The sequence below is a fragment of the Branchiostoma belcheri genome, unplaced genomic scaffold (assembly GCF_001625305.1).
Source record: "Branchiostoma belcheri isolate BF01 breed outbred unplaced genomic scaffold, Haploidv18h27 scaffold8, whole genome shotgun sequence".
NCBI lineage: Eukaryota > Metazoa > Chordata > Leptocardii > Amphioxiformes > Branchiostomatidae > Branchiostoma > Branchiostoma belcheri.
Window position 1 is genome coordinate 758444 of NW_017804464.1, and position 24516 is coordinate 782959.

At 39.2% G+C, this 24516-nt stretch overlaps 1 protein-coding gene across 5 annotated transcripts in view; it reads left to right on the plus strand.

Annotated features, from left to right (window-relative positions):
- LOC109486281 (polypyrimidine tract-binding protein 1-like) overlaps positions 1 to 24307 on the plus strand; it is a 29188-nt gene extending 4881 nt beyond the window's left edge. Inside the window, exons 4-21 of one of the 5 annotated variants that reach the window (XM_019790069.1) lie at positions 1477 to 1530; positions 6291 to 6310; positions 8178 to 8333; positions 10153 to 10299; positions 11138 to 11365; positions 12084 to 12135; positions 12753 to 12811; positions 13106 to 13274; positions 14103 to 14135; positions 14832 to 14951; positions 15584 to 15717; positions 18458 to 18491; positions 19117 to 19209; positions 20348 to 20445; positions 21010 to 21128; positions 21438 to 21515; positions 21739 to 21802; positions 22208 to 24307. In XM_019790069.1, the coding sequence (XP_019645628.1) occupies positions 1477 to 1530; positions 6291 to 6310; positions 8178 to 8333; positions 10153 to 10299; positions 11138 to 11365; positions 12084 to 12135; positions 12753 to 12811; positions 13106 to 13274; positions 14103 to 14135; positions 14832 to 14951; positions 15584 to 15717; positions 18458 to 18491; positions 19117 to 19209; positions 20348 to 20445; positions 21010 to 21128; positions 21438 to 21515; positions 21739 to 21802; positions 22208 to 22279 (1730 nt within the window). In that variant the 3' untranslated portion in view covers positions 22280 to 24307. The remainder of the gene's footprint in view (positions 1 to 1476; positions 1531 to 6290; positions 6311 to 8177; positions 8334 to 10152; positions 10300 to 11137; positions 11366 to 12083; positions 12136 to 12752; positions 12812 to 13105; positions 13275 to 14102; positions 14136 to 14831; positions 14952 to 15583; positions 15718 to 18457; positions 18492 to 19116; positions 19210 to 20347; positions 20446 to 21009; positions 21129 to 21437; positions 21516 to 21738; positions 21803 to 22207) is intronic. The other 4 variants (XM_019790070.1, XM_019790071.1, XM_019790072.1 and 1 more) reach the window with 4 other exon arrangements.
- The last annotated feature ends 209 nt before the right edge of the window (positions 24308 to 24516 follow it).

Consider the following 24516-nt stretch of genomic DNA (forward strand, 5'->3'; position numbering starts at 1 on the left):
AGGGATTATTCAATATGGACAATATATCACATGCTGGTCCAATGGTCTTAAGATTGTCACTAAAATGGCAATAGTACTTTTCAAAATTGTGCGAACATGCACCAACATCAAGGTGTTTTTGCATGATGGCTAGGTTTTAGTATTTCACAAGAACAGTAAATGTTCATTTTAGTTGGTCACCGTCATGCATAATAGGTACATGGCAAGGCTACAGTGTATTGAAGAACTTCTGCTTTAATTGTTAACATTAGTTCATTTTTGTTAACGTTTCAATTAAGACATTTTTTTTACTCTGTGTTTAGTGGCTGGTAAGTTTTCCTCCTCATGACTTTTTTTCTCTTTGTCTTATTGTCGTATCTGTGTCTCTTAATGGGAGAGAAGTGACTTAACTGACTCTAGGACTTGGGACAGAATTCAGGACATTAATTCAGCCTATAAATTTCTTGAAAGGTAAAGCTTTTGTTCCAACACAAAAGAGAAATGTTGTCCCCTATATAGCTTTCAACCAGTCACACAGGTCTTCCTCAGTGGACGGACCCAGTGAGACTTTTCAAGCTATTGGCTTCTCTGATGTGTGACGTCAACACTGGGTCAAAGCCTGTGAATTTACCTGTTGGCTTACATCAGCTAAAAGAGAAGCACAGCTGCAAGTGACAAGATAGGGACACGGACATCTTAGCTAGGACTAGTGAGAATCAGTCCAAGTGGGTTCAAACGCGACTGCTCGAACATGAGATAGTGACGATGAGCCCGGAAAACTATACCCACAAATTCGAGGACTATCAGACATTCGCTTTGCTAATTTCAAGACAAGTGAACAAGTGGGTCTAGAAGTCTCTTGTTAGGAAGCATATCCTGTTTATGACTTTTGTTGAGTTGTTATAATCAGTAATGATGTTCTTTGTCAAAATCAATACTTTGATACAAAAATGTTTACCGACAAGAAAAACTGTACCAGGATCAGATGTATGCAGGATATGTTTTGTAGAATGCTTGTCACTTTTTGTCAGAGTTCTCTTTGATGGTGTCAGTTGATATTTGGAAAGAAAGGACTAAAGGTCAATATTTCTATTGGTCTTTTGTAGACGAGCATAAGCTGTCAAAATGTCACCAGTAGACATAATCGTTTTCCTGATTTTTTAAATCTCCAACACAGCTTAGGATGATTAATTCTCGGTTTGCCAAAGCATCAACATGGCCAGTTTTGGGACGAAATATTATAGAAGCGTGTTGTAGCTCATTGTGTGTAATTCAACTTTCAAAAATTTCACTCCTGTGAAAAAGCTGAATTTGTTAAAGTTTAAAAAAAAAACAGCATATTTGTGTCACAAAACAAACTACAGGACTGTCTCCCACTTGTGTTACCCTGTTGTATCACTGACTGATCCTGGGTTTCTCAGCTCTCAGTTTTCCTGTACTCCTTATAGTAGGCATAACAAATGGCTGACGTGGGGTGTTTTTGTTGTGTACACATAGCCTCCGTGGGAACTGGACCCAATGGAAATCATGACTACGAATACGATGCACAAGGTTAGAAATGTTTTGAGCTCATGATATTTTTCTTCTATTCCTTTGGCTCTTTACGGTAAGAGTTTGGTAGTTATTCTTCCCAGCAATAACCTGGAAATAATTGGTCCTACCTTTAGGTAAGTAGCAAGGTGCAGAGAAGATTGAGAAAGGAACACAAAGTAGTTTGTGTAGCTGTTTTTGGAAAACAGTTATTGATCAATTATTGAGCAGTAGACTTGCAATACTACTGCCAAACAAAGACAATAATGTTACTGTTAGTCAATGAATCTATAGTAGGGATGTCACACTAAAAAAAGGGGGGCATCAAGGATTATTAAAAATGATTCCATGTTATCGAGTAGATTTTTCCGGTCAGAATGCTTCATTTCGCATGAAAATTGGACAAAGTTGAGATTTTCTAGAATTTTTTAAAGTTTATGATTTTGACGTTTTCATTGGAAGATGCTTAAGTATTGGTCCTATGGGAATAGGCTAATTAGTCATGGCACCAAAAGAGACCATAAATCAACAATATCTGACATACATTTTATTGTATCTCTTAAAGTTTTCATGCTACAATCTTCAAATTTTCAGCATCTTAGGATCAAACATTTTGCCACAAAGGTCTTTAATTTCATCTTTTTACATACAAAAGTTTACACATTTTTTCCTAATTAGGCTAATGATTACATAATTACATAATTACATCATTTTTACGGGTAACGAGGTTCCCAGGTAAGATACAAATTGTGAACAGAACTCTATACTAACAAGGTATTTTTGTGGTCCTAAATTCCCCTTATAAGTAAACAAAGCATTTTAATGAGGATGATTAAATACCAAAATATGCAAATGAGCCTAATTACCAACATTTATATGCATATCAGGATACATGTCACTTTTCTTCGTATAATAAAAATGTCATAGTAACCTGTTGACATATGAGCAAACTGTAATATTCAAACTGTAATATTCAATATTCATTTCTTAATTAACTAACAATTATTTCAATTAACAATATGCTAATTAGCCTTTTACAATATACTTATTAGTCTTTTAAATTCCATTTTCACACTAACTACTTTGTATTTATGGATGTTACAATTACAGCTAAATTTACTTGATAATTAAAAAAGATAAAATGGTATCTTTACAATCTTTTTCCACATTTTCTATCCACTTCACTCTCGTGTCTTCTCTGAGTCCAGTCTTGTTGACAAAGTTAAACAACTCCAATATTGGCCTGTTTGACAGCTCAACTTGACAGCTGCCAGTTTCATGTGCAGTAAGACTCAATCCTGCATTTCTGCACAGCTCGCCTGCATTTGTCTCTTCTTCATCCACTAAGATAAAATATGGGTAGAATTAGTATCTAGTCTCTTCGTGTACTTTCATATACACGTACAGCCATATATGAATAGCCAATGGAAAAAGAAAACAGAAAACTAAGGAAACGAATAAGAAAGCATAAAACTAAGAAAACAAACAAGAAAAGAATAGAAGAGGAAACCACCACTGAACATGAAGCCGACCGATTGGAAAAAAGCAACAAGAGATGGGTACACTGGGAAGACAGAATGCACAGGAGGAAGAAGACAATCACATGGGACCATCTTCTGACAAGAGTGAGCAGAGTAATAGATTCAACAAAAACAACAACAACAATAGCCATTCAAAATGTTCAGGATGATTCACTTTTCTTTGTTGAATTAAGATATAAAAAAATGAAATCAACCAACTGGCAATATCAAAAAATACTGAGGTTACTAGATTTGGCCTTGATATCTGATATCTGAAACCAGAAATTTGATATTTTTTTCTTCAAAGCTGGATCATTAAACAAAAAAATATCTACATCAGGGGCTGGGTAAACATTGATCACGATGGACAAAACATAACATTGAATATAACACTTAACGACAATCTCATGATCCGGCCAAAGTTTTTTTTCGTCCAAAATATGCCACATTGTCGTAAATCAAAAGTGTAACACACGCTTAAAATATATTACTAAAGAGCAGCGGAAATTATGATTATAGGTTGAATTAAACCGACAACGTTCGCGATCTCACGCCCCCTCCCCTCACGGCCCGGCCGCGCGCATTGCACGCACCATTTTCCCGGCGGCCGGGAAAAACTAACAAAATGTTTCGCTAAACCCACAGCTCAAACTCGCCTCAAATGATACAAAAACTACACCAACATAACCACAAAGTGTTTATATTTGTTACTATGGGCGGACAAAATTGTTAAATTCAAGAAAAATAGCAAAATTTTTCACATACTTTTTGGACACTTCACTTCTCGACTCGTACCTCCCGCCAGCGATGACGTATCAACTTTGTCCCACCGCTGTCGTGAACCCTGAACTCTGCCCTTTCACATCAAACCATTCCCAGAGTTCTACAAGCCCGAGCGGTTTGTGGCTTTTGAGTGGAAGAAGACGTCTCCGCCCGGCGGCTTCAAAATAGCGTGCCGCGTTCGCGGCGTCCGAACGGGGCTGATTTTCGGCTGTATTTTCAACTTTGCTGATTTTTAGCTCCTTTATTGATCCATACTTTCAACTAAAAATACAATGACACGATAGCTGACATCATATACATTTTTGATAACAATTTTTATTGGCATAATACAAACGGTTGATTTTTAACGATCGTTTAAAAATATTTACTGCCTCGCGCGCCCCCGCGTTCCAATGCCGGAGCGGGAAAGTTTGACATGCCTATCTATAGTATAACTGTATTACTGGCTACTGACTGGGTTTGGTGGGTATAACATGTACATGTAAGGCAGTACGAATCCTGATTAAAACTAAACCTTCAGCCTATGCAGTAATTTCCCTAGATGGTTTGAGCGCTTCCGGTTTCCTCTACAGATTACTCTTGGTCTTTAGCTATATATTTTTTTTCTGAGCCTGTCAGTTAACCGTTTCGTCTTGCTATGTTTAGGTAAATGTCAGTTGAAAATCAGTATAGTGTCCATTTTGTTGTTTGATTTATGTAGTAACTTATATTCAATAGTACACGTTATTATCATATGAATATTTGCATAATTGATAACAAAAAGGCATAGTATTGAAACATGAGAATTTTATGACCATGGTATGTATGCAATTAAGATGGAGACTTATGTAATCATCAGCCTCTTCTAATATAATGTCTAGGGACTCAGCAGCATTTTATATTTTCTAGAGATAGGTGAATGGCTCTTGTACATTTTAATATGAAGAGAGGTGAAATATTATTCAAGAGGGTTAAAAATGTCCCTCGTGGATCATGTATGTTGCTGATAGAAGCCTTTTTCATGATGAGTTTATGTCCTGGAGATCAAATATCGGAGATGAGACCACACTTTCCTGGCAGACAAGTTGTTTTAATGCATTGCATGACCTCACTCATTATTAGTCATCATGTTATCAGGTACCAGGTAAGGGATCGGTGAGGGAGACCACATTTTACTGGGAGTGCAAGGAAAGAGACAACCAGATCCATGTATTATCAAAGGAGAACACTAAAATTGATGCCAATGTTCAATTAACCACTATCACATGAAGGTAGCATAACACAATATTCGTCTGCATTATAATAGGGCGTACTCTGGAATTCTAAAAATGGATATGTTTCTGTTTACAATGTACAAAGTCCTCTTTTGAATGGCGCTCTGCGGAGGTCAAATGAACTACAGCTGGCTAACCCAGAAAAGCAGTTGCATTTATGGGCAAATTGGAAAGACTTAGTAATGCTTACACATTCCTACACTTCGCAAAAGTTTACATCTGGCTGTCTCTCACATGAGACTTTCTTACCAGTCTTCAAGAATTTTGTCTGCATTACTTTATAATCATATGCCAATGTCAAAGTCCCCAGGGGTCATGGCTATATTTTGAGTCATTGTGACCTTAATGTGGGTACAAGTACATGTACAAGGTAATCTGTACCTTATCTTCATTAAAAACTCTAATTACAAAAAAATTGATAAGATTGTAATAGACTGATTGACATGATTTTGAAATGTATTTTTTGACTGATCAGTTGTTGGTCTTTGATAGCCAGACCAGCCCCTAGACCAGATCAACTAGATATAAGGATAAGGCTTTTTATCAACACAGCTTTTATACAGTAGGGCACAGCAGTGAATTACTTTATCTGAAGATATGGACTTACTGTATTTTGAATGACATATTAAGAGTTGTTGACTTCATGGCCCATTTCTACTCTTGGAATGCTGCTACTGCTAGCAAATTTACTTTGATAGTTGACATGTGGATGAAGAGTAAGCAACTGCCTCTTCCTGGTAAATTTGTTCAGCAGAAAATAACATATTGGTCAGCCCTAGTCCCACCCTGGCCGACATTTCTAGGTTAGATCAATGTTCTCTATGCTATTTCAGAAGGTTGTATGATCAAGAAAATACAATAACAGATCTAGAAAGGAACCAAAAGTAACAGCTCTATTTAAGCTACAAAGCTAGCTAGTAAATGATGGAAGGGTCTGTAATGATTACTGTATAATATCCACTGATGGTTCGACTAACTTTAGTTCCGAACTGAAAATGGCAAAATAAATAAATAGGAACAGTGAAAGAAGATTGTGATGAAATATTGTAATCATTCCTTATGATTGGATATTCCCAACGTCTTTACTTAATGTCATTTTCTCTGGAAAATGGAACATAATTTTTTTTATGTAAAATATGATCTCTTTCCAGCAGAAAATGATTCATTATTTAATGTATTTTGTTACCATTGACTAATTACCTCTTTGTTTTTCTTTTCTCCACAGGGGAAAATGGTGCAAAAAAGGTAAGACCCATTATTTAAAATTTGTGGTTTGATTTTTGATTTAATTACTTGAAACAAAAAGATATTTGAAGTTCTAGACAAATTTATGTTAATCCTTCAATGTGTGTGCATGTGTGTTTGTTTGTTAACATTCGTACAGTACATTTATATTAATTTGTGTGCAACATAGTAAAGGAGACATGACCTAGTATCTTGTAATCTCAAATTTGTGTGACCCAAATGATGATGATAAAACACTTGTAGGCCCCTTGATGATGCTATCTCAGGTATCTCATTGATTCGAGTAGGGCTTAAAAGGCCAGATAAGGAAATTCCTAGTTTACTGCAACCATTAGGCTATGCATGTGCCTTGAAGTGATCCTGTCCAAGGATATGTGATAAATTGCAGTACTGTCAACATGTGGCAGGCTCTCACTGGCTAATGTAGCTGTTCGGAGAAGTGAAGACAGTGACAACAATGGTCTTTTCAGTACCAACAGGTATCTGAAAAGAGATGTCAAAATTAATACAAAGTTGTTTTAAAAAATTATCAATTATGAAGAGCCTTTATGTGTTATATTTTTTATGATCATCCACCTTCAAAAAGTTAACCCTTAACTAACTCAATGTTCATCATCAGATTGAGCTTGCAAGCTGAAAGTGATGAACATTTTCACCGGTAATAGCTGACCACTGTTTTCTGTGCCCTCAGTCATAATGTTCAGATTATCTTAAAATAGGTTAGAAACTAGTAAAATTTTGACAGCTACCAGCCATCAAAGTTTATTTATGATGCCAAAACTCTCTTTAAAGCTGTGCATCCCTGGGAAATGTGTTTATCAAAGAAACAACCCTCTGACCAGAAAGAGCCACTAAACTCAGTATAACAGCCACTAACTTGATTACTGCCTACCTGGCAGCCATGCAGTCCTGATGGAAATCACATTACCAGGGTTTGTCTGCATCTTTGTTGGCACTTGGTCCATAGGAATGTCTGGCCTAATGGAAGCCCGCTGACGGCACAAGTTCATTGTTTGGCCATTTGTAGCAGATGAAGATTGATAGATTGTGTATGCGTGCTTTTCTGACTGGGATAAAGGAATGGGTGTGAGTGCTGATTGTTTGGAAGATGAGGAAAGCTGAACAGTGTGAGATTGTGTTACCTTGGTATACCCATGCTGAACCATGCCATTCATCAAAATTTTAACTCCTTTATCTAGTGCGAGACTTGTTTCCTTTACCTCTTAAGCGTTCAAGGGTTATGTGTTATTATTCCATGATTATGCTATTAATCTGCAGAAGCAGCATAGATTAGTATCTTTATTCTAATATTAATCATCAATAAAAATGCATATCCTTTTTATCATGATCTTTGGAAGAATTTTATATTCAAATTAGATATTTGACTATTCCAATCCAAGCTACCCTATTTCTGAAAAGGATGTCGATAGTCATGATCCTAGTGTAATATTATAAATGAGCATTTAAAGGCACTCGAAGCAATAATTACAAGGCAGTACAACTGGATTTTCAAAGTCAATTTGCTGGTCATTTATTCAGTGTAGCACTTTAAATCAACCCAGTCTCATAGCATACTGGATGTGTGGGGCAAAAATGTGATTATTTCGTAAAGTAGGCTGGTTCTAGCTATTTATTGGTGGTACCAAAAAATTTAGGGACTCTTTACGTAGCTTGTTTTGGGTTGTTAGGTGAAGACAGAACTGTGCTAGAAATGACAGTGTCAATGTCGGACAGATTTCCTCATCCAGAATATTTTTGTTAGCCGCTCTGAAATTGCATTGGATGCCTTGGAAGACTCAATTAGCCATGTAGCTTTGAAGTGCACGTTTTTGCTTGTTGTTGAAACAGAGTGTTTTGTTTACCCCAGGTGAAGCTGGATAACAAGAGCAGCGGCCAGAACGCCCCCTCGAAGGTTATCCACGTCAGGAACGTTGCGCCTGACGCCACCGAGGCAGACATCATCCAGTTGGGAGTGCCGTTCGGCCGAGTCACAAACATTCTCCTTCTGAAGGGGAAAAACCAGGTCAGTAAAAACCCTGTGTTGTTTCGTGTTATATTCTATTTATGTCATACCCACCAAAAAAACAGACATTTCATTACAAAATGTGCCAAAAGTTGGTGTCCTTAAACGAAAAATTGTAACAAAATGAATTCCAGCATTTGAATCCGATATTCAAATTTCCAAAAGCGGCGCACTCGGTGCACACGAAAAGCGTTCTGTGGAACATTTTGGACCCAGTGTGATAACTGATAGAACCCCATGTGATACGGCTAGTTATCACACGGGCTGGAGTACCCATATCAAACGCTACTGCAGCCCAGGTATGACATGAATGTATGTTCAATCTTTTATTTCAAATGGGGGAAAATATATTATAAAGCAGCAAATCCTAAAAAAAAAAACAGAGAAACAAAATTGGTGTGGCCTTGGTGTAATGTACCCATCCTTGTTCTCTCGCCATAGAAATGTGAATGTTGTTGCTCACAGTCAATATGTCCAACACCAGTATTTACAGGATAATGGACTGATGAATTTTTAATGCTACCTATTGGCTAATTAATGAACTGTAGGGACTGCACGGACAATGGGTAATTGTCTAAAGTCGCACGCTATGGGGAGTAACATCCACCTCACAGGCATTCTTTGGCCTACTGGCATGGTAACATTGACAATGGCCAGCTGGTTACATTGTTGTTCTTGTCATGTGCAAGGGCAAGCCATATTTGTTATTTCTTAGGTGCATAATCTATCAGTTATGACCTTAGACAAGTCAAACTTTCCTACTAACTGGATACTAAGGGACAGTAGCGGATTCTGTGGTGTTGTCTTACCTAAGGAACTTCCTTACATATCAACTACAATAATTAAGTCTTTGTCATATTTTGACATTTTTTCCAGTTGCTATCATATATAAGTGTTGACTTGTTCTGTTCATTATGGATGTCGCTCAAAACATTTGGCAATTTCCGTAATTTATCCAGTAGTAGACTTAGAATTGCGAATGAGTTTAGTTCATATGATTAAAATGCTGCTTAATGTTGATATCTGGCAGTTCAGATAAAGTACCATAGACATAATGTCTAATGGTTAAATACACTTGTTTGAAGTTGTAATGTCTTGGTAAAACAATTTTCAAGACATTTCCCTCAAGTAAGAGGAGTGCAACAGGTTGATGCTTGCCTTGGCGTATGTACTACAGTTTATAATGGCTTTTCCGAGTTAAGCAGTGATGAATAATTTAAACGGCCTCTACATACACGGTTTGCTACTTGACATGTTTTCCCCTCGGGAGCTTAAGCGGTGTTTAATGTCCTTTGGAGACTTCACCTCTGACAATTACATGCTGCAAAGAAATGGTGTATTGGATTGTAATGGGCAAATTGTATTTGGTTGGTTGGGCAGATTTTATCTGGGTTCCCCCCTTTGCCCAGATGACACCAGCAATGTTGAAACTTTGTTATCTTTACTGCACAGTATGCAGTAAAAGTAATGCAAAAACAGCAGATTTCAAATTAACTGTACTTTGTGATGGGCGCAATGTGATTTATCCATACCTTTTTCTAACATTCAAAAGGAAAGAGATGGGTGTTTAAAAAGTGGAGATGGTTGTTGAGACTATCTTGCAAAATATCTTTTAAGCAAATGCAGTAGCCCTTTAATGATTATGGAGTGGCAGAAGGTTGTAACTGGCTTGGACAAAAAAATTGAATACGTTCCCTGTCAAGTGCTTCAGATTTCTTAACAAAATAACAGATGTGTGATCCTTTTTGTAAGCATTTTTGTTGTTCTGTACTGGATATGAGAAAACAGACAGTCACAGTAACACTTGTTTTGTTTGCAGGCCTTCCTTGAAATGGCAGATGAAGACAAGGCTGCTGCCATGGTGAACTACTTTACCTACACGCCCACCCTGGTGCGCGGTCGGCCCGTCTACATCCAGTTCTCCAACCACAGGGAACTGAAGACAGATAACGCACCAGCTCAACAGGTACGGAATCAGGCCGGGTTGGAGGATCAGGAAAAGCTTTTGAGGCCTCATTGATGATGTTTATCTTGTGAGAAAGCATCCAATGCAATTTCAGGGCAGCAAAATAGAAAATGTTTTGAACGAAAATGTCCTTTCATAACAATCTAGTTTTGTCATGTTACTATGCTTTTCTTGCAGTATTGTTTCCTTCAATATTTACTTGTTCTGTTTACAAATGTTTAACTTCGCTATGTTTGTCTTCATAATTTATCCTTTCTGTTTTATTCCTCTTTTCTCTACATGTTGTTTGCTTGTTCTTCTTCTGCTTTCTTCTTCTGTTCCCAACTGTTTCTCTAGCTGGTTAGTTACACTGATGAGGACAAAGCTCTGTCTGACCCAGCTAGAAAACCCAGCTCTGTCAATGGTGATGAGGTAACAAAAATAACAGTACTGAATGCCAGCTCACATATCATGGCCTTGATGTACAAAGACATTATGAAAACTACAGAACTCATTTCTTTTGCTGTTTCCTCTTCCTTTCCTTCAATTCTTTGTTTTTCAATTCAACATCTTTGTTTTCAATTCAATGTATTCCCTCTTCAATTGATACAAAGTTTGACCTTGGGTACTAGAGCTAGCTACCAGTCACTCTGGTCTTCTTTCATATACTGATTCAGTGTCACGTGGCTTCTAAGTGTGACATGAACACTGAGTCAGTCTATTGAAGAAGACCAAAGTGACTGGTCAAAAGCTCTAGGTGAGAACAATCCCTTATGTTGGAAGAAAAGTTCTAACTTTAAACATATAACTATACCAACAGAGATGAAGTTTCCTGACTTGAGATTGTTGCGTGTTTCAGACGGCAGCTGCCCAGGCCGCTCTCCAGGCTGCCCAGTCCTTCATCCCCGGCGGTGTGGGGGTGGGGGGCCTGACCGTGGGCGTCGGAGGGATGGCGGGAATGGGCGCCACGGCTCTGATTGGTGCAGCCTCGCCCAATCCCGTCACTACGCAGGGCCAGCCCAACTCCGTTCTGAGGGTGATCGTGGAGAACCTGATCTATCCCGTCACCTTGGACGTCCTTCACCAGGTCTGTTGCACAGGAAAAACATTTCCTCGCATCTGCTGCATGGCAATTATTTGGTGCAGAAGAAATGTCTGGGTTGTGACAACCTGGGAATTCTAGTGCTTGTTGGAAATAAAACTGTCAAACTAATGGTCATGGGAACCAGGTATCTAGCAGCTGAACTATAAGCAACTGCAGACAACATGTACATGTGTATGTTTTCTACAGCACTATGGTTCCTTGAAAGTTAGTGAACCAGGTACATATGTATCTAGCAGCTGAACTATAAATAGCTGTATACAGGTACATGTGTGTGTTTTCTATGGCACTACGGTTCCTTACCTTGAAAGTTAGTGAACACAATTGCCATGTGTAGCCAGCACCAAAAACTCAGTCACAGGTATGGAAGAAGACCAGTGAATCGGAGGTTGCTACATGTGCATCTTTTTTTTTTTTGCTCCATTTTTGTTGGGAACAAAATTTTGGGTATGGTGGAACCGATATTATTGCAGCGATTACGTATGCAGTCCTAATGACCATGTTAGCAGCAGTATGTAATTGGTCCACAAGAATGACCAATGCTTTTTCACCTCTCGATGTGCTTGCTTTTGCTCATGTTTCATTTCTAGAGGTGACTGGGGCTTTTTTTTCCACCGACCATTTGAACCTTACACTTTAACTGTAGCACGACCTCTGTACATACAGTACATGCCCACTTCTACTCTTCTCTCCTCTGCTGTAGATTTTCTCCAAGTTTGGTGCCGTGCTGAGGATTGTTACTTTCACTAAGAGTGGTATGTATCCTACCCCTCTCTATAGCACTTGAGTCTTCCACAAAGTGCCACCTGACAATAATCCATCCTTGTACTGTACTGTTTCAATCTTTAGTTAGATCTGTTTTTAATATGTTTTACAGAAAGAAAAGTGACTCCCAGACTACAGTTATTTCCTACTGCCTGTTTTAGATTGATTGCTTGCATAACCTGGCATGTTACATGTATGTCTTAGAGCTGACAGTCTCGTATATAGTCCAGTGCATGGCAGGCATTTGTATTGTGTTTGCCATAGATTTTGCATGACCAAGCTATCCGTAGCTTAAAAGGTACATGTGTTACATATGGTACAACTTGCACATGTTGTATATATGGGCTGTGTTTTTACTAACAGCCATTGTGAAGTATACATTGTTACAAATGGTGGGAAAAAGTGAGCAATTCTCATCAAAGAATGCGTATATTTTATATTAGACCATTGCTAGCGCTGTTGGTGTTCTTAAGGTGTCAGAAAAGTGACAGTTAACCATTAGTCATACAAATACAAAATGAACACGGCCATATGAATCTAGGTGTTGGAAAAGAAAGTTCACTGTCTCATACACTTTGTAATTTTTAACCTCTTGTTTTTTTATCAGGCACATTCCAAGCTCTCATCCAGTTTGCAGATGCAGCGTCCGCAGCACAGGCCAAAACGGTACAAAAATCTGTTGGGATAAGATTCCGCCATGTCATTGCTAAAGCTAACTGCTGAAGAAGTCTTTGTAAAGACTTGACTATGAAGAGTAAACATTGTTGTATAGAAAATACAGTGTTATATGGAAGAAATTTCTTGTAACCTCTATTGATGTTGCCAATGTATGAAACTTCTGTGTTTGTTTGTTTGTTTTCACATAATGAAGAATATTTTGGTAAAAACTTGCAACTCCAGCTATCAGCATTTCATATTGCTCATGTTTGAACTCTTTTCCTTTCATTCACTTAATAACAGTCGTTGGATGGACAGAACATCTACAATGCTTGCTGCACACTGAGGATCGACTACTCCAAGCTGGAGACCCTGAATGTGAAGTACAACAACGACAAGAGCCGAGACTACACCAGGCCAGAACTGCCTGCAGGTGACGGGCAGCCTTCTCTGGAGCAGGCCATGGGCCTAGGTACGCTACAGTTTGGGTTTAGCCTTCAGATAGAAAACAGCAACAACAACAGGGAACAATGATCATTTTTGATACTATACTCTGTAACAACTTAAGTTTTCCTCACTGGCTAATATGACGTTTTGACTCTTCATTGTTTTCTCAATAATCAAAAAACAAAAGTAACAGTTATAGTAGTCGTAATGAATATTGAGGGTTGGGATTTTTAAGACCATAATTTTCATGGATGACAGTTTCAAATCTTACTACCGGTAACCCATATTTCTTTCAATGTGAAAATACAGCATACTACTACAATGAAGCTACATGTATGTTTTTTACGTGCATAATGATAAAACCTAAACACGTACGTTTGCACAATTTGATATCTACTAATTGCCGGCAGTTATTTGAAAATAGAATTATTAAAAGCCCATTAGTTTCTAATAACTACCAACAATTAATGGATATCTAATTGTGCACATGTTCTTTTGTAATTATTAGATTATTGCGAAGACAATGAAGAGTCAAAGTGCCAAATTAGTCAGTGAAGAAACCTTAATGTTTCAGTCCTCATGATGATAGACACTTGCTTTGCCAAGTGGATTTGAAAAAAAACATGACAAGTCTACGGGAAGTTAAAAATTCTGAAATGAGGCCACCAAGAAAATGTTCATTCTAATGCCCCCCACTCCCCTAATATGCACCCCATGTGTCAAGAAAAGAAATGCTTATAGCTCACCCGGCTGTTATGTTATGTCCTGTAGTGCTTCTGTTCACGCTACCAATGTTGGCAAGCATGTTTTGGGCCGCATGAGATTGAACCATACTCTTTATTTCTAATCCTAGACCGCTGGGGACACAACTTGCACCCATATCAAGGTAACTACCGAGCCAGCAAAGAATCAATCCTCAAAAAAGGAAATCTTCCCTCTAGCTCTCTTTGTTCCTTCAAGCTGGTGCCATGGTCCAAACTCCAACATACCCCCCTGCCTCCCCCACACAAATCCTTCCTCCACTATGCTCTTGCCAGTCACTGCCTACCTGCAACTTGGCTAAACTATGTTAAAACAGGTAGAAAGTTCAGAAAAAAACTACTGTTCCCACTGAACTCTGGTCATTCTTCAGGCATGCAATGTCTTAGAATCCAATTTAATGGTCTGGTAGTCTAAACTGAGAATAAAAATCATGTTGAAGTAGGAAGAACTTCAGTCCAAAATGTCTAATACTTGTGCTTTCATGTTTTGAAGAGAGCCATACTGAGCTCAAAGTTTGTTGGATATTCATTGATATTCCAGACCTACATGCACTTGACCATCTTTTTTTTACATGTCCTTCAAACTCAATCAAGAGAATTTGAAAGTTCTTTGAAAATTTGGAGATTCCCCCAATGTATTTATTTTTGGACTGATTGCTATGGATGCAAAAGCACCAAAATCCCTTCAGTGCTGATGTTTGGATTTGTGAGGAAGGTAATTTGGGTCATGTGTATTTAAGGAATGCAGTCAACATTATGCATTCCTGAAGTCCAGAATTGGTGAAAGGAGAGTTTTCAGAGTTTTATTTTTTCTCCCCTAGTTGGCAGCCCGGGCATCATGCCTACACCGTTTACACCATCGTCAATTTCATCCTCGGTGGCAGCGGCGGCCGGCGTGGCGGGATTCGCACCCTCGCAACTTTACGGTAGTGTCCTTACAGGTTAAAGCACTTCTGATTCTTTCCGTGCTGTGGCCAGGACGTAGGTGCATGACTCAGAGACAGCTGCATGTCCCTTTTGGTGGGAGACTCTGGAGTAGTCGTGTGTAGCAGCATGACAGTAGCACCACTCTTGACAGGACCAGGGTGGCTTCTGACAGTGCATGCATGACAGACGTAGTGGTAAAACCAGTAAAGCTGCCGTAAAATATAGTGCTAACGTGAAAGAAGCCAAGTTATAAGTGAACACTAGACACCAGTATATGTGGGGTCGTGTGGCATAACGGCAGAGCATTCGGCTCGGAACCAAGAGGTCCCAGGTTCGAATCCTGCCACATGTCACCAATCTTTTGCCCCTGGGAAAGGCACTAAACACGACTTTCCTCACTTCCCTCAAGTGAAAATGAGTATGCCAGATTGATCATAATCATGATCATGAGCATTAAAGGAAGAAGAAGAACACATACTTATTTCACTTTACCAAAAATGACTTTGTTTAGAACTTTTTCTTGCACACTAAGACGTGCAATTTAATGACATGTGGCTTCTTTCATGGTAGCTTGAAGTAAGTGCATACATGTACATGTGGACAGAATTTTTCACCCTCGCCCTCCCCTGTTCCCCCTCCCCGTTAGTTCCAGGTGGGCTGACCGGCAGCATTCCTCTGGCGGGAACCATCCCCAACCTGTCGGCAGCCTCCGCCGCCGCGCGATTGGCCGGACTCCAGCAGGCGGGGTCGGTCCTGCTCGTCAGCAACCTGAACACAGAGGTACGCTTCCCCTTGTGGTGTCCCGGGACAATTCCGCAAGCTTAGATAGTCAGGGCACATCTCTCTACGTAACAGTAACTGCATGCCACACTGGATTTGAAAAAAAACTACTGGCTGTGTAAACTGATATCAGCTTGCCTCGTAATGATCTTACCTATACAGTAGAAGCCATATCGTCCTCCGTGTCTCGTAGTCTTGTTTCTTCTCTTGTAACTTATGTAGAGTGTCTTATAATATAACAAGTAGTTATTGTGTTTTTCAAATGCGTTCTTAAACGTGACATCTTGAAGTCACTCAGCAAGGTAGTCAGGTCAATTATGCTATGCATTTTGTTCCCTCTTCTGGTTTTTGTTACTCCAGAGTTGCCAACAAAGCAAAAAAACATTCCTTAAACATACACAAATTGTATCTATCAGTTGCCTTGATGCTTTTTTTTTGTGGCAACAATTTTGTGCTGTTTTGACCTAAAATCTAGCCATTTTGTTGGCAGCTCGCTCTGTTGTGTAGAAAATAAGGAAAGCAGGAGGAACAGGGAATCTGGTTTTCTTTGGTCTCAATCCTATCCACATTAACACATCTCCTTTTCTGTCTTTTTTGGGACAACAGAAAAATGTGACCACACAGGAGTGTTTGGCAATTGACAAAGCACCCCTCTCCTGTTTGCATGCTCTGCTCAGTAGATGCTTCCAAAGGGTCCGCTGTCTCTTGGCCTGAAGCCCTGAGCATGATGTTTCACCGCAGACTTATTTGTTTTCCTGCGTCTCAAAGTAGAATTATTATACTCCTTCAGCGAAGACCTCTATGATCGTTTAAAAGATCCTGGAATGATTTGATTGATCTTGTAGAACATCCCCTCTCTTGTCGAATGATAAAGAAAAACGAAGCACCCTCACTGGTTCCAACACAGTACCTCCCCCTATGTTTATAAGTGGACAGTGCCAGTGCCAGTGCCATTATCATGTGCATTCTTTCATTAACATGTTTAACTCCTACCAGGTGAAACTAAGAACTGCTATAGCAGGGATGTGGTACATTGCTAATTGGAAAAGGAAGCAAACTTGTTCAATGGTGTAATTTCTGGAAGTTACTGTAGATGTATCTGTCCCAACGTTTTGAAGGGACTGCAGTTCAGCCATGGTTTGCTAGGGTGCACTGTTCACTGTTGTAACAGTCCTTGCTACACCCCTGCTAGAGCAAACAGAAAATGCCTTGGTGGAATTTTGGCAACAAGTGTACACTTGAAGCTAAGGTTCCCCTTCATGCTTTAGTCATATCTCTTTTTGGTGTTTTGTACTGAAGTTCAATTTGTGTTGTGTAGTAGTCAATCTATTTTTGGTTTAATTTCCAATTCAGACTTGTTGAATATAGTAGGTAGAAATAGTTTTAATAGACAGAGATTGAACTTCAGTGGAATACATCTTTATTTTGCTTAACTACTGTAGGTTGATTAATATTTTGATTCCCTAGGCTTGGCTCTGGCACTGTCCACACATAAGTAGGGATGAAGGCGGTCACTCAATGTGCACACAGTTGAAATGTGCCCTGTTTCAGTAGCATTAATTGTTCCTATATTCTGTTGTGCATTGTCCAAACTTCCCCCCTGTTTCCTCTTGCTAGCCTTGCTATCCTAGCCTGTGTGTTATCTATACCAAGCCTGGGTTACTAGGAAGGTGGTGTAACCAGGTTCCATTTTGAACAGGTTTACACCCCCGTTCTAGAAACCTGGGTTTGCCCAATGCACTGTAAGTGGGAGCATGAAAGTCACGTGCTTACCTCCCTGGAGAAGTCTCTGTTATTTTTTTTTTATTTTTTATTTTTTTGTTTCATTTTCTGACCTCTGCCTGTCGAGCGCAGGCCCTCTTTGCTCTTTTCTCTCCTGCAGTCCAGGATACACGTAAGCTCCACACTCTCCGCCTCCCCACTAGAAGTGCTCTTCAGACCTTTTTTATGTCTTAAACCCTGCTGACGGGGGCTGGAACATACATACTGCCTACCAAAAGAAATGTTTTTTCCTTTCCTTTGTGGTGGGTGGTGAGGCAATTGTGCCCGACTAACCGAGACCCCGACGTTTAACCATGGAGCCTCTGACTTTCATGTTCTCACTGTGACATCTGGACCCATGCTGTGGCTAGCTTTGATTGTTCTTGACTTAATCCATGCACAATGACTTAAAAAAAGCAACAATCCAATCACTTATCTTATGACTAAGCATCAATTGCCAATTTTTTCTACCAAAGAAAGTGTTGCAATCACTGAAGAGTGATTGACGTATCCTAATTAATTAATTAATCACTGGCTCCCACTGAGCTTTACTCATTTCCTCTGCATGGTTGACACAACCAGAGATGTTTTGGCATCAAACTTTCAGCAGAATCCGGCATCATTTTACTGTGTACCTGACATCCGACCTGCATGGATTATCATTCCATTGTTAGATATTGTTGTTCTTAATGTATTTTGAGCATTTTTATGTACTGACTTAATAATTTTTTCCATCCCTCTTCTCTTTCCCGCTTTTTATATTTTATGCACGGATGTTATGTGAATGCAAACGATCTCTGCTCCTGAACCTCTGCTCGCTATGGAAACCATTAACCGATAACCGTTCACCACGTCTCATCACCACCACCACTCCCGTGTCCGTTCGTCCGTCCGTCCGTTCGGATCGATTACCCTACCGGCATCCATTACTGCTATCTTCTTCTACACTATCCTGTGTGTCTTGCTCCTCTCTCTAAAGATGGTTACACCCGACGCTCTCTTTACTCTATTTGGTATGTGTCGTATGCACGGTTATACATTTTTATATTCTATTTCCTTTGCTTTTATATTTGTATTAAGAAAGAGTAGATTATTTGCACGTTTGAATTCTTTATTGCACCTTACGTCGCATGTTTCTTGCATGAGTATTTGATTTTATACCTATTGCATGAACTGCTTTTGATCTCTTTAGTTTCTGTTAAAGTAAAAAAAGATGCAAAAAGATTTGAGAGAATCAAGTCTTAACTCCACGATTCTTGAGTCAACAGTACTATTTATTTAACTTTCTATGCACTGATTTCAGTTTTGTTTTGTAGTTTTCATGAATCTTTACATAAATGTGTGGATTATACATGCTTGTATTTCACTGATTCTCTCAAGGAAAACGTAATGATGGCAGTAATGTGCCTGAAAGCTTCTATATCTTTGCATTTCTCGTTAATCATGCTGGTGTTTCATTTAATCATTTTGAACACTTTGCTTGAGATCATGTGCTTTTTTGCTCTTTTTGATGCAACACTGACATAGAAAACAGGCACCCACTGCACACACTTTTTCCTCTGACACAAATCCACACATACGGCTTGGTCCCAGACAAGCGTAGTAACACCTGGTTTGTTACAACTTGTTGTACTGCAGGCGTCTATGGGGATGTGCATCGCGTAAAAATCTTGTTTGCCAAGAAAGACAATGCACTGATACAGATGGCTGAACCTCACCAAGCCAACACAGGTACCCCCAACTGAGCGCTCGTCAAAATCGCAATTTGAGGGGAGACAAAGAAAATTTGATTTGAAAGAGAGATCCTCTATGGAGAGATTCTTTATTGACTCGACAAAAGTACAGCGACTTTGGTATGGTCTGCTACAACTAAGATCGAACAAAGTTAAATACATGTTTGAAATGACACATTGTGAGAGCATACAGCTTATTACTTAAAACCAAAAATACACTACTTGAAACCAAAAATACACAGCAAAAGATAGACCAAAAATTTTATTTATTTGTAATTCCTTTATGTTTTGTACTAAAGAGTTTTGGCTTGTTGTACCACAGCAATGCAGCAGATGTAGACATTCTTAGCCTTCCCATGATAGCGATCTTGATGTGTGTCACACACCTCAGTTTTTACACAATTTAGTTTACCATTCTCTCCTTCTCTGCTCTGCAGTCTGAAAAGTTCAGTCTTTTCAACTCTCTCAGTCATGTGCTTGATCATATTTCATGTTCATTGCCCCCCATTTTGTGATCTCCCTCCGACTACCCGGTAAATGTGCGAATCGTGTAATCTTGTCAGCACTAGACTTTGTACTTGTATTTGTTTTCGCAATACCAAAAACTATATACTCCTCCTACTACTTACAACTTTATAGCTGTTAAATTTCTATATATTTCTGCATTTCTTACTGTGATTTTGAACATATTATGTATTAACTATAAGTATAATCAGTTTTTCTACTCGGCTCTATCTTTGATTTCCAGTCTTTAAACTTCCTACTTAAAAGAAGTGCCGTGCAAACAAACATTTCTGTGTTTTATCTGATACAGGTACAAGGTACTTAATTCTTAAATTGTCCATTCAGTGGTTAAAAGTCTCAGACAAGGGCAAGAAAAATGTAACGTCTCATTGGGATTACTGTACAGAACTATGGCATTTGTATCCTGGAGAACTTGACATAAACACAGTTTGTGTGCTCAAGAAAAAACTCAAAAGATAATCTGCAAATTTATTAGTCAGTGCAGTTTTTCTGCACACTTGCGAAATTGGTTGTAAGTTAGTTGAAGAAAAGTTTTGGATTATTTGGGAAACAGTTGGGTACAGCCTTGCCTTGATTGTGAAACTTACTGGATAATGTGGCTGGACTTGCAGCTATGCAACACCTGAACAACCTGCGAGTGTGGGGCAAGAACATCCGGGTCACACTGTCCAAACACAACCAGGTGCAGCTGCCCAAGGAGGGACAACCGGTAAGACACCACTATTATGGTTGACTTGAAGGCATCCACTACAATTTCAAAATTCCAAAAATGAAAGGTTTCATTCCCTGACCAATATACTGTCAACCAATGATGATGGCTGCAACTTCAGGGCAGCAAACCTGGATTTCCAAGTCAATTTTCCAGTCATACTTTTAATGTACATGCATGTAGTTAAAAAGTTACAGTTGAATCAATCCGATCCCATAGCATACTGATATCTGTGAGGCACAAATGCAATACAGCTGAGGGAAAATGGTTACTTGTTTTGTATCATAGGCTCAGGTGCCAAACGTAGGTTGCTTTTGGGCAATTTTCAAATGCTTCAAGTATAAAATGATGACTAAAAGGTGCCACGAATTAGAAGTAACAGTTTTTACTTTCAATATCAGACAGATTTCCTTGTCCAGTCCCATAATTTTGCCACCCTGGAATTGCATTGGATGCCTTTAACAATGAAACTTGACTATTGGTTTACCAATGTCATTTAAAATGTTGTTTACTTCTTCAGAGACTTGGTCTTTGTGTAAACCATTCTGTTTATATTGTTCTAAGGATGCTGGCCTGACAAAAGACTTCACAGCATCCCCACTGCACCGATTCAAGAAACCAGGATCCAAGAACTTCCTGAACATCTACCCTCCCTCTGACACTCTTCATCTGTCCAACATTCCGTAAGTTCAGCAGAATTCTGGTACTAGTGGTGTTCATTTTATTTATTTGTTTGTTTGTTTGTTTGTTTGTTTGGCTGAAGATACAGCCAAGACTACCTAAGTACATGTAGCATGGGGCTATCATCAAGGACGAACCTTTAGGTTAACCTTTAATACTACAAATGTAGACTGTAGAATTTAGATCACTGGATCAGAGTATGCCCCTATTATTCTCCAAATGGTGGTTTCTTTAACTTGTGTGGAGTGTTATAAAACTGGACATACTTTTTTCCTGTTACATTTTTGTAACTTGCCATTTCTTGTCAACAGAGCGAGCACCACGGAAGAAGAATTGATAGATCTCTTCACAACCACAGGGGGTGCTGTCCAAGCCTTCAAGTTCTTTGCGTAAGCTTGACTTCCTTCTACCCTTCCCAAAATTGTGGTCAGTCTTATGGTTCTCATGTCTCATGATCTGCACATACTAGGATCACAAATTTTGGATGGTAGGAGCTCAGGAAGTAGTGACATAAGTTTGGGCCCCCTAGCAGCTTGTTATAGAACTGCAGGGGCATTTGTTTTAAAATCTTTGAATCATGCACATCAGTAATGTTGTTCTTTGCTATTCCAGGAAGGACAGAAAGATGGCCCTGCTCAAGATGAGCTCAACGGAGGAGGCAGTGCATGCTCTGATCGTAAGGAAAATCATTGTTCTACATTTGTACTTTCACTAATGTTCTCTTTGTCTTTTTGACCTTGGGTAATGCTCCTGAACAGCCAGACTCCTCCCACTTAGGAGTAGGCCAGAAGCAAGGTTGACTGATGTCTGGCCAGGTTTGTAGCCAGGCAAATGTTTGGCTGCACCAGCTAAATGTTTAGAACATTTGGGAGTGGACAGGAGGTTCAGCCATGTTGGATAGTGTTCGGGGGTCAAAGCTATTTGCAAAGAAGGGTAGGCATGGCCTAAATCTGGTCAGACTGCTCCCAAACGTCAGGCAACTTTGGTTGGTTGGTGATCAGAGGGAAGGTTCTGAACGTGTGAAAAGGGCTTTAGTATGAGTCTAAGAATGATGGCTAACACCCCCTTCCTTATGTTCCAGAAAATGCACAACTACCAGCTGAGTGGCTCCAATCACTTGAAGGTTTCCTTCTCCAAGGGACAGATCAGCTAGTTGCCATGGCAACACACCTGCTCTCCCGACAACCAAAGGACCAATGCTGCAGTCTTTCAGAGTTGAATAATTCCTGTACAAGTAATGGTAAATTTTCCAGAGGATGGCATTTCTATTGGTCTTGTTTGGCATGGAACTACCATGTTCAAGAAATAATTTCATAGGGCTCAATACTATAGAAGAGGGGTGATAGGAAGAGAAGATTTGTACTTTTTCGTTGTTTTGGAAGATTTACTAGTTCTTTGTACATTGCTCTGGAAGACTTCATGATATTTCTGTGTATAGAATGAGGCGGCCAGAGTGCTTGTAGCCGCTTGAAGACTAGAGGACCCACTTAGCATGTTGAATCAATCGTATACAATATAAAACATGTATTTTCTTATACATGGATGTATTAATTCATTTTATGAGCACTTGTATTGAGGTGTGCCTTTCCATTATTAATCGGACATGTTTGTTGTGTATTTCTATTAATTACATGTAAGGTAATACGTGTCTGTCCCAGAGCCTTGTAAAATTGGACTTTGTTAACCTGTGATGTTATCTTCGGGAATAGAAAGACAGATTTTTTGTTAGACTTGGTCGTTTTTGTTGTTGGCAGGAGTGCCTGGGAGAGTTCAGATTTCTGGTACAATAAGAAAATATACATCAGAGACATTTTTAAATGATTCCCCCAATATGACTTATTCAAGAGCAATAGATACTATTATGTTTTATTGTGATGTATGTCTGGCAAAGTGATGATTTTGATAGTTGCACAGGTCTTTGTCCAATTTCACCAGAGTTCTGGGACAAGCGTAGTGTGTGCTTCTTTAGCTTGTATATCCACACAATCTTTATACCATGTGTTCACATAGCCTTGTGTGTGGATTGGACCTGATTGTCTCTTGACAACCTATGAAACTTGTACCCTTGTAATGGCCTTGTTATTCCAACTGTACTGTCCCCAAAATTGTATCCACTTTGTTCATTGGATTATATATATGTGTGTGTGTGTGTTTGTGTTTGTGTGTGAGAGACCTAAATGCTTTAGGTTTTTGATAAAAAATACCAAAATCAGAGCTACTTTTGTAACCGGATAGTTTGTACATCTTACAGGGAGGGAGGAAAAATGTCGCAAAAATCGCGGCCCTTACGTGAGGTAATTTGGCAAGAGCGATGACATCAATATCAAAATGTGAAAATCGTAACCTTTAAGTGCCTTATTTGGTTAAACAAAACAAATCCAGGGTATATCATACTTAGCGATGGTGCTCCCCGTATACTCTACTGTATTCTTAGTCTCTGGCATATTTATCCTATAGCAGACTGTCAAACTTTATACATACAGGTGTAGTCGGTTCTATATGATAGCCTGGACCTCGGCAAGCTCTAGGATATAGTATGAAGCATCTTATGGTTTTCTTTGGCGTTTGTAGTGCTGGTCTTTTAGACAGACAGCAAGAGAATGCAAGTTAAGGACAGGAGAGTGTGATACTATAAAATACCTTGCCTATGAGGACACTGTGACTAAACATTCTCCCTTGTAGTTGAGGTATATGTAGGCATCCTTCATCAAACCAAAAGGGAAAACAATTACCCTGATGTGATACAAGGGATGCAGTTGTTTGTCCCTCTTTTGAAAGGCATTCTGCTGTGCTGTAAATATTAGTACAAAGAGGTTGATTTTTAAAGAATGGGGATAGATACAAGTTTTCAAACCTCACAGGCTACTGGATGATACGAAGAAAAAATGCAGCTTCACATCTTTATAAACAGATGGCATTTGTATATTTATTTTATTACCCATACTAAAACAAATATACAGAGGCAGCATATACATGTATATGTGTGAAAGCCGGAGACATACCTACAAACTACAAACGTACATATTACTCCATATCATCGTCATTTAGTTGATGTAATACTTGATTTTTTTTATCTTTAGGCTGCAAGATGTACCCAGTAGTAGCAGAGGTGTAAAAGAACATATTTGATGTTGTAAGTGGATGAAGATATGAAATAAAACATATCTTTTTGTATGAATCATGAGTTTGTGTTTCTTAATTCAAATACATAATTTTGTACCTAAAGCTAGGTTAGCCATAGCCTCCTTCGCAGTCTTGTTGGGTGTGGGCGTAATTTTTTCTCTGAGCGACGCGAGTAATATGCCGCCGCGAGGGACGATTTGCTGCCGAGGGACTTTTGCCACGGAGAGAAGGTTTCCGCGCTCCAACAGAGAAAAAATTACGCCCACG